The sequence below is a fragment of the Scyliorhinus canicula genome, chromosome 17 (genome assembly GCF_902713615.1).
Source record: "Scyliorhinus canicula chromosome 17, sScyCan1.1, whole genome shotgun sequence".
Lineage (NCBI taxonomy): Eukaryota > Metazoa > Chordata > Chondrichthyes > Carcharhiniformes > Scyliorhinidae > Scyliorhinus > Scyliorhinus canicula.
This window is the reverse complement of record NC_052162.1, coordinates 124,694,302-124,705,025: the sequence shown is the minus strand read 5'-3', so window position 1 is coordinate 124,705,025 and position 10,724 is coordinate 124,694,302. Positions and strand designations below refer to the sequence as shown.

General features: G+C 44.2%; 1 protein-coding gene across 2 annotated transcripts; it reads right to left on the bottom strand.

Moving 5' to 3' along the window:
- Window positions 1-2,425: 2,425 nt before the first annotated feature.
- LOC119951244 (zinc finger protein 239-like) lies at window positions 2,426-9,175 on the bottom strand. 2 transcript variants are annotated; one of them, XM_038774299.1, is made up of 2 exons: window positions 9,022-9,175; window positions 2,426-4,009 (listed from the first exon to the last, which is right to left on the bottom strand). In XM_038774299.1, exon 2 carries the CDS (start codon window positions 3,721-3,723, stop codon window positions 3,049-3,051), a length of 675 nt encoding a protein of 224 aa, XP_038630227.1. In that variant the 5' UTR covers window positions 3,724-4,009; window positions 9,022-9,175; the 3' UTR covers window positions 2,426-3,048. The 2 variants fall into 2 exon arrangements, with proteins under 2 accessions (XP_038630227.1, XP_038630225.1); XM_038774297.1 differs by having other exon boundaries at window positions 2,426-4,315; window positions 9,022-9,174.
- Window positions 9,176-10,724: the final 1,549 nt, after the last annotated feature.

The following is a 10,724-nucleotide window of genomic DNA, read 5'->3' as shown; positions in this document are numbered from 1 at the left end:
AACAGTTAAATCCAGCCCCTTCTCCACAGTCATAGCAATAGTTTAAACATCTAACTCACCCACAAAACTGGCCAATTTGATAATGTTATTCCCAGGCTTCTTTCAGTAAACACAGAAAAAATGATTTATTGTAAAATAATCTTTTTTACAATCTAGTTATAAAACTGGTGAACATACAAGTTGTAGTTTCAAAGTGTAACAATTAACCCCTTTTTCTAAAAATACAGATACTCGAACACTGCCAGACACTCTTGTTCTGGGCCAGGGTTTAGAGAACACCAAAGTATGTCATGGAGTTTACCTGACCTGCAACTTTTAATAGGTTTTGGTTATGAGGAGCACAAGGGCCCACTTTCCAGGTGTTATGCAACAGAGGTTTTAAGTATTTTTAAACAAAACAATGTTTGTTCTATGAATTCAGTTAACATTTTCTAAACACACAGTAAACATTTCATCAACTACCAACACAACTACCTCAAAAGGATCTTGGTGCTGTTGATCTGACAAAATTCTGTCAGGTTAAAGTTGGAAGTTCTGTTTATGGTGAAACAGTCGTTGATGACTTTTATTTATCACACCTTTACAGGCTTTCATAAAATAGATGAGTTATTCTGATGAGACATTTCGGAAGAAAGATGAACTCACTCGAAACCGAAGGTAACACAAAGGTGGGAGGAAGAGAGAGACTTTATCTTGCTGCCGGCTGCCGAGGTGCACACACTCTGTCCCCTGAGAGTTTTAAATAATAAAAATGCTCACAGAATATTTCTCTCAGGCCTGGTGTTTGTTAACCAATCAGGAAGAGTCATTAGCCCGGCAACAGCGGTTCTTTGTTAACTTGGATATACAAAGTTTCTCTTCGCTGTCCACTGGACCCGTGTTGATGGGTTTATTGACCTGCGCTTTATGAAGAACGCCACCTTCCCAGCCTCGGGTTAATCTCACTTCAGGAGGGAGAATGTCCCCCACTCAATTTCTATCAAAGATGGGTTCCTCACAAAACTCAGTCCAAAGTTTAAAAATGTAACCTTTAAAAGAGTTTTCCTGATAATACCATCGCTTCACAATGCAACATTTTAATTATTTTTTAAAAACATTTTCCCTTCACTTCACCCAATGGCACCAGCTTGAAGATCACCTGGTGCATTAAAATATTTCCAATTATGTATTGAACAATAAAACGCCATAACTTCTCCTGAAATAAATACACATTTAAATACATTTTCTTGCTGTGAAGATTCGAAGTAATTAGGAAAGCTAACAGAATATTGTTGTTTATTGCGAGGAGACTGGATTACAAGAGTAGGGAGGTTATGCTTCAGTTATACAGGGCACTGGTGAGACCACATCTGGAGCACTGTGTACAGTATCGGTCTCCTTATTTAAGGAAAGATGTAAATGGTTTACAAGCAATTCAGAGAAGGTTTACTGAACTACGACAAAGAATTGATGGGTTATCTCATGAGGAAAGGTTGGACAGGTTACGATTGTATCCACTGGAATCTAGAAAAGTAAGAGGTGAGTTGATCAAACATTGATCCTGAGGGGTTTTCATCGGTGGATGTGGACTGTTTAAAAATAAGTTATCGCTCATTTAAGACAGAGATGAGGAGAACCTTTTTCTCTCAGAGGGTTGTGAGTCTTTGGAACTCTTTCCTCAAACGGCAGTAGAAGCAGAGTCTTTGAATATTTTGAAGGCAGAGCTGGATAAATTCTTAGAACATAGAACAGTACAGCACAGAACAGGCCCTTCAGCCCTCAATGTTGTGCCGAGCCATGATCACCCTACTCAAACCCACATATCCACCCTATACCCGTAACCCAACAACCCCCCCTTAACCTTACTTTTATTAGGACACTACGGGCAATTTAGCATGGCCAATCCACCTAACCTGCACATCTTTGGACTGTGGGAGGAAACCGGAGCACCCGGAGGAAACCCACGCACACAGGGGGAGGACGTGCAGACTCCACACAGACAGTGACCCAGCCGGGAATCGAACCTGGGACCCTGGAGCTGTGAAGCATTTATGCTAACCACCATGCTACCCTGCTGCCCCTTGATAAGCAAGGGGACGAACAAGGGCAACAGGAATGTGGAGTTGAGTTTAAAATCAGATTAGATGAATGGTGGCCAAACTCCTGGTTTGTATGTTTATTTTTATTCAATCATAGGATTGGGCATCACTGGCTATGCCAGCATTTATTGCTCATCCCTAATTACCCTTGAACTGAGTGGCTTTCTGGGTCATTTCAGAGGACATTTTAAGAGTCAATCACATTGCTGTGGGTATGGATTCACATGTAGGCCAGACCTGGTAAGGACGGCAGATTTCCTTCCCTGAAGGACATTAGTAAACCAGGTGGGGTTTTTACAACAACTGACAATGATTTCATGGTCATCATTCGACTTTTAATTCCACACTTTTTTATTGCAATCAAATTTGCTTATCTGCTGTGGATTTGAATCCGAGTCCCCAGGGCATTATCTGGGCCTCTGGATTACCTGTCCAGTGACAATACCAATATGCCACTGCCTCCCCTCTATTACATATATTCCACTGCCTTCTTGGACAGACTGACTGCTTCCCCTGTCGGATCCTGCAGCTGCTTCACACCTCTTTCCAAGCTCACTGTTCAAGCTGACCGCCTTCGGCTCACTGTCTTTCATTGTGGGGACCATCAAAGGTTTCGAGCTCCAAGCTAGGAAAATCATCCAGCCTCTTCTACTCTCGCACAAACTCCAAATGAACTATCCGAATCCCCACAGCCCATTTCCATGCCAATGTGGCACAATTGGGAAGTTCCAAACATAAAAGTACAGTCAATATATTCTGTCTTCAAAATATCTCTTGATTCGGTGATCCATGTGACACATGACGCTACTTTTTGCTGCAAATTGCAAAGAACATCAGACCAGTTGAAGCAAAGTTGTGAGACTGATCAGTCCAGCTGAAATAAACCCTCTGACTCTTCCAATTCACTAACTGTCAGAATGAACATGGTTCAATCCTGGACGCAATTAACATTATAATCGAACACCTGTAATCACTTGTGAACTCGTTGGTGTTTCTGCAGGCATATTAACTGAGTGAATCCCTTCCCACACTCCAGGCAGGTGAATGGCCTCTCCCCGGTGTGAAGTCGCCGATGTGTCAGTAGGTTTGAGAACTGAGTGAATCCCTTCCCACACTGAGAGCAAATGAATGGCCTCTCGCCAGTGTGAACTCGCTGGTGTGCCAGCAGATGTGATGAATCACAGAATCCCTTCCCACACTTGGAGCAGGTGAAAGGCTTCTCCCCTGTGTGAACTCGCTGGTGCTTCCACAGGTTGGATGGATCAGTGAATCCCTTCCCACATGCAGAACAGGAGAACAGCCTCTCCCCGGAGTGAACTCGCCGGTATACCTGCAGGCTGGACAACCGACTGAAGCCCTTCCCACACTCAGAACAGGTGAATGGCCTCTCGCCAGTGTGAACTCGCTGGTGTGTCTGCAGGTTCCATGAATGAGTGAATCCTTTCCCACAGTCAAGGCAGGTGAATGGCCGCTCTCTGCTGTGAACTCGCTGGTGCGTCTGCAAGATGGATGACTTACTGAACCCCTTCGCACACACAGAGCAGATGAACGGCCTCTCCCCAGTGTGGCTGCGTCGATGAATCTCTAGATCAGAGGGAGCACAAAATCCCTTCCCACAATCACCACATTTCCACGGTTTCTCCATGGTGCAGGTATCCTTGTGATTTTTCAAGTTTCACATTCAGTTGAAGCCTTGTCCACACAGAGAACATGGGTATGGTCTCTTCCCACTAAATGGTGTGATGATATTTCAGCTTGTGTAACTGGTGAAAGCTCTTCCCACAGTCAGCAGACAGAACAGACAAACTTTTCTCCTTCTAGATTCAAAGGCTGAAGATATTCAGGGCCTGATGAATCAAGTGACTCTGTCATACACTCATGTGACATTTGTTTGGAGAATTGGGTCTGCGTAATATCCAACTTCTAGTATACTGTGAAAGGAGTTTACAAAAGTCATCACTGTCAGTAAAGGATAGAAATTCACAACAGACAATTCAAGTTTCTATGGAACATTCTTTCCTCTCATTCCCCAAAAGCTGTAAATCTCCGTCCCAATAATCCCTCCATTCTCACTATGCTGTATCCAATATTCATCCTCCCAATTCTCTTGAAGGTGCTGATTCAAACTGATTGACAGATTCATGGTCACTGAGTCCTGTTTCAGTTGCTGAAGGTACAGGGATTTGTGAGAAATATATCTACTTAGGCAGCGATTTATTTGACTTTGAACTTGCTGCCTATGAGAGAAACATTTAGAGATGATCAATAATTTCAAAATAAAATTGCATATGCACTGCAAGGAAATGCACTTGCAGGGTTACATAACAAACAAATTTGAGCTGTACTGTAATGAATCTATGACTGGAAATAAATAAGTTACAATACTATATTATAAGACTAGAAATACTAATAAATGTACATTATCCATAACCATAAATAATATATCTCATATATCCAAAGATGTGCAGGATCGGCCATACTAAATTGCCCCTTAGTGTCCAATGGTTGTATGGGATTATGGGGAGTGGGTGGGGGACTGGGCCGCGGTAGGGTGCTCTTTGGGAGGGACGGTGCAAACTTGATGGACTGAATGTCCCCCTTCTGCACTTTAGGGATTCTACGAATGTGTACCATATATCAACATCACATATCTCTCTGTCTATATTAAATGTCAGCCATCTCCTGGGGAAACCAGGCCTTTAATTGTGAACATTGGGAAAGAGACCATCCTTTAAGCCAGACAAATAAATGTGTCAAGCTGAGGGAGCAAAGGATGTCAATGTCTTTAAGAGAGAGAGACCTGGGCCAAGCTTTGCAGAGTCTGCACCCTCCCTGGATTCACTTCCTTTCCCTTCAGTTGCTGCCAGTCACAAATTAAAGGTGAGAATGAGAAAAGAAATGGAAAGGGGAGAAAATAAAGTGTTTTATTTCACGTGCAAGAAGTGTGTTCAGTTGCAGCTCTTGTTAGACCGCTTGACGGCTCTGGAGCTGCGGATGGACTCACTTTGGAGCATCCGCGATGCTGAGGAGGTCGTGGATAGCACGTTTAGCGAGTTGGTCACACCGCAGGTGAAGGTTACTGAGGGAGATAGAAAATGGGTGACCAAAAGAAAGAGCAAGAGTAGGAAGGCAGTGCAGGTGTCCCCTGCGGTCATCTCCCTGCAAAACAGATATACCGCTTTGGATACTGTTGAGGGAGATGGCTCACCAGGGGAAGGCAGCAGCAGCCAGGTTCATGGCACCGTGGCTGGCTCTGCTGCACAGCAGGGCAGGAAGAAAAATGGCAGGGCTATAGTGATAGGGGACTCGATCGTAAGGGGAATAGAGAGGCGGTTCTGTGGACGCAATCGAGACTCCAGGATGGTATGTTGCCTCCCTGGTGCAAGGGTCAAGGATGTCTCGGAGCGGCTGCAGGACATTCTAGGGGGGGAGGGTGAACAGCCAGCTGTCGTGGTGCACATAGGCACCAACGATATAGGTAAAAAACGGGATGAGGTCCTACAAGCGGAATTCAGGGAGTTAGGAGTTAAACTAAAAAGTAGGACCTCAAAGGTAATAATCTCAGGATTGCTACCAGTGCCACGAGCTAGTCAGAGTAGGAATGGCAGGATAGATAGGATGAATGCGTGGCTCGAGAGATGGTACAAGAGGGAGGGATTCAAATTCCTGGGGCATTGGGACCGGTTCTGGGGGAGGTGGGACCAGTACAAACCGGACGGTCTGCACTTGGGCAGGACTGGAACCGATGTCCTAGGGGGGGTGTTTTCTAGAGCTGTTGGGGAGGGTTTAAACTAATGTGGCAGGGGGATGGGAACCAATGCTGGAAGTTGGAAGGTAGTAAAACAGGGACAGAAACAAAAGGAAGTAAGGGGAAAAGTGCAAGGCAGAGAAGACATAGTCAGAAATCCATAAGGGCGACAGTACAAGGTACAGTGACTGAGGGGAGCACAGTGAATAGGCCCAGTAATAACAAAAGGAATAAAACTGGAGATGTTAAGATTCAAAACAGAGGTAAAAAAACCAACATAAGTGTACTTTACCTGAATGCTCGTAGTATTCGGAATAAAGTAAATGAGTTGGTGGCACAAATCATCGTGAAGGACTATGATTTAGTGGCCATTACTGAAACATGGTTAAAGGATGGTCACGACTGGGAGTTAAATATCCGAGGGTATCAAACTATTCGGAAGGACAGAGTGGATGGTAAGGGAGGTGGTGTTGCTCTGTTATTTAAGGATGACATCCGGGCAATAGTAAGGGATGACATCGGTGCTATGGAGGATAAGGTTGAATCCATTTGGGTGGAAATCAGGAATAGTAAGGCGAAAAAGTCACTGATAGGAGTAGTCTATCGGCCACCAAATAGTAACGAGATGGTGGGGCAGGCAATAAACAAAGAAATAACTGATGCATGTAGAAATGGTACAGCAGTTATCATGGGGGATTTTAATCTACATGTCGATTGGTTTAACCAGGTCGGTCAAGGCAACCGTGAGGAGGAGTTTATAGAATGTATCCGCGATAGTTTCCTAGAACAGTATGTAATGGAACCTACGAGGGAACAAGCGGTCCTAGATCTTGTCCTGTGTAATGAGACAGGATTGATTCATGATCTCATAGTTAGGGATCCTCTCGGAAGGAGCGATCACAATATGGTGGAATTTAAAATACAGATGGAGGGTGAGAAAGTAAAATCAAATACTAGTGTTTTGTGTTTAAACAAAGGAGATTACAAGGGGATGAGAGAAGAACTAGCTAAGGTAGACTGGGAGCTAAGACTTTATGGTGGAACAGTTGAGGAACAGTGGAGAACCTTCCAAGCGATTTTTCACAGTGCTCAGCAAAGGTTTATACCAACAAAAAGGAAGGACGGAAGAAAGAGGGAAAATCGACCGTGGATATCTAAGGAAATAAGGGAGAGTATCAAATTGAAGGAAAAAGCATATAAAGTGGCAAAGATTGCTGGGAGATTAGAGGACTGGGAAATCTTTAGGGGGCAACAGAAAGCTACTAAAAAAGCTATAAAGAAGAGTAAGATAGAGTATGAGAGTAAACTTGCTCAGAATATAAAAACAGACAGTAAAAGTTTTTACAAATATATGAGACAAAAAAGAGTGGCTAAGGTAAATATTGGTCCTTTAGAGGATGAGAAGGGAGTTTTAATAATGGGAAATGAGGAAATGGCTGAGGAACTGAACAGGTTTTTGGGTCGGTCTTCACAGTGGAAGACACAAATAACATGCCAGTGACTGATAGAAATGAGGCTATGACAGGTGAGGACCTTGAGACGATTGTTATCACTAAGGAGGGAGTGATGGGCAAGCTAATGGGGCTAAAGGTAGACAAGTCTCCTGGCCCTGATGGAATGCATCCCAGAGTGCTAAAAGAGATGGCTAGGGAAATTGCAGATGCACTAGTGATAATTTACCGAAATTCACTAGACTCTGGGGTGGTCCCGGTGGATTGGAAATTAGCAAACGTGATGCCACTGTTTAAAAAAGGAGGTAGGCAGAAAGCAGGAAATTATAGGCCAGTGAGTTTAACTTCGGTAATAGGGAAGATGCTGGAATCTATCATCAAGGAAGAAATTGCGAGGCATCTGGATAGAAATTGTCCCATTGGGCAGACGCAGCATGGGTTCGTAAAAGGCAGGTCGTGCCTAACTAATTTAGTGGAATTTTTTGAGGACATTACCAGTGCAGTAGATAACGGGGAGCCGATGGATGTGGTATATCTGGATTTCCAGAAAGCCTTTGACAAGGTGCCACACAAAAGGTTGCTGCATAAGATAAAGATGCATGGCATTAAGGGTAAAGTAGTAGCATGGATAGAGGATTGGTTAATTAATAGAAAGCAAAGAGTTGGGATAAATGGGTGTTTCTCTGGTTGGCAATCAGTAGCTAGTGGTGTCCCTCAGGGATCCGTGTTGGGCCCACAATTGTTCACAATTTACATTGATGATTTGGAGTTGGGGACCAAGGGCAATGTGTCCAAGTTTGCAGATGACACTAAGATGAGTGGTAAAGCGAAAAGTGCAGAGGATACTGGAAGTCTGCAGAGGGATTTGGATAGGTTAAGTGAATGGGCTAGGGTCTGGCAGATGGAATACAATGTTGACAAATGTGAGGTTATCCATTTTGGTAGGAATAACAGCAAACGGGATTATTATTTAAACGATAAAATATTAAAGCATGCCGCTGTTCAGAGAGACTTGGGTGTGCTAGTGCATGAGTCACAGAAGGTTGGTTTACAAGTGCAACAGGTGATTAAGAAGGCAAATGGAATTTTGTCCTTCATCGCTAGAGGGATGGAGTTTAAGACTAGGGAGGTTATGTTGCAATTGTATAAGGTGTTAGTGCGGCCACACCTGGAGTATTGTGTTCAGTTTTGGTCTCCTTACTTGAGAAAGGACGTACTGGCGCTGGAGGGTGTGCAGAGGAGATTCACTAGGTTAATCCCAGAGCTGAAGGGGTTGGATTATGAGGAGAGGTTGAGTAGACTGGGACTGTACTCGTTGGAATTTAGAAGGATGAGGGGGGATCTTATAGAAACATTTAAAATTATGAAGGGAATAGATAGGATAGATGCGGGCAGGTTGTTTCCACTGGCGGGTGACAGCAGAACTAGGGGGCATAGCCTCAAAATAAGGGGAAGTAGATTTAGAACTGAGTTTAGGAGGAACTTCTTCACCCAAAGGGTTGTGAATCTATGGAATTCCTTGCCCAGTGAAGCAGTTGAGGCTCCTTCATTACATGTTTTTAAGGTAAAGATAGATAGTTTTTTGAAGAATAAAGGGATTAAGGGTTATGGTGTTCGGGCCGGAAAGTGGAGCTGAGTCCACAAAAGATCAGCCATGATCTAATTGAATGGCGGAGCAGGCTCGAGGGGCCAGATGGCCTACTCCTGCTCCTAGTTCTTATGTTCTTATGTTATGTTTACTCACAGATGTTGGAGACAGGATGAAGTTTCCGTCTATCTGAACTTCAACCTTCAATTACACAGAACCCATGCTCTGATTGGCTGCTGGGCCAGAATCCTTCCGGTACCCCTCTCTTCCCAGTGGTCAATACCTCAGCAGAAAGGTCAGGGGGTGGGCGTTCCCCCGCGCATGCGCAACGCCCCTTCCTTAGACATGCGCAGACCCGTGCGGATTCTCGCTCTGGCCGTCAGCTGGTTGCCTGGAAGCCTTATCTCGTGGAGATGTCCAGGGAAGGGTAACAACGGGTGGGGGCGGGGCTCCCGTGTCCGCGAGTCGGGCCAGGGCACTGGAACCCGGAGACGTCACCGAGGAACAGAGTGATTCCTATTGGCTGCTTCAGGTAGTGCTCCATTGTGACGTTTCAATGAGCTGAAGGCTGAAACTCTGTGAAACATCTGGGAGGAAATCAATGGAGGAGATGGCTGATATTTAAATGGACATTTTGCTACCTTGGGACATTGATGTGTGTTATATTGTACTTTTTATTCATGGTTCTCCTCGGAGCTTTATTTTGTTCTTTAGGAATGTGCTGTATTTTTAATCATAGAATCCCTTTGTGCAGAAGGAAGCCATTTGGCCCATCACATCTGCACCGACCCTCTGAAAACCCACCCAATCCCCGTAACTCCTCCTAGCCTTTGGACATTAAGGGACAATTTAGCATGGCCAATCGACCTAACTGACACATCTTTAGACTGTGTCACCCAAGGCTGGAATTGAACCTGGGAACCTGGCATTGTCAGGCAGCAGCACCAATCACTGTGCTAGCCATTCTTTACTCCTTTCCATTCCGTTTCTCATTCTACCTTTCAATTTATTTCCAAGCATAGAGGCATTTAGACATAGGAGTCCCTTTGGTAACTCGCATCTGTACCAAAGGGGAGCAACCCAGTCAGTCCCATTCACCTTCTATATCCCCATTTCCCTGCAGTATATTTCCTTCAATCATCTATCCAATTTCACTTGAAACTCATTGATCATCTTCACATTTTTAACCTTCGGCAGTAAGTTCCGAGGCATGATTATGTTCTGCCCAAAGAAGGTTCTTGCTCTCCTCACTCTTGTGTCACGTAATTCAGTATTGTACATTGCATTAAATTTTCCGTAGGCATGGATCTGTTGATCAGTATGAATTAGCACATTGAGGAGAATTGGGAGGGTGTATACTAGGTACAGCAGAGTGAGAACTGAATGGGGCGGGATGAGTTTTTGGGATGGAGATGGTCAACTTTTGGGGAACGAAAGAAGAAAGAAAGTTCCATAGGAAATAGAATTGTCTGCTTGGAATTTCTATCCTGTACTGACAGTGATAACATTTGTAAACTCTTTTTGCAGGATAGTGGAAGCAGATGATTTGCAGACACAAGTCTCAATAAACGTTACGTCAAGATCTTGTAGAGTTGCGCAATTCTGCGGGACATGAATGTCATTGGCAAAGGGCTGGCAGGGGACTGAGGTGTTTGAACTTTGCTGCAGTGTTCACGTTAAATATCCCTTTTGTTTTTGCACTAGATTGGTGATGCCTTCTGTATCGATCCTGGAGCCACCGCGTATTTTTGTAAATTAAAGTTAGCATTTGTACTGGTTGGGATGGAGGTGCGAATTTTCAGTGTGGGGTCTTTCTTGACTTTTTGTTTCTTTCGGTTAACTGGGCTGGGAATGGTTTT

Coding starts and splice junctions, on each gene's coding strand:
- LOC119951244 (XM_038774299.1), bottom strand. CDS start 3,723: ATGGAGAAACCGTGGAAATGTGGTGATTGTGGGAAGGGATTTTGTGCT.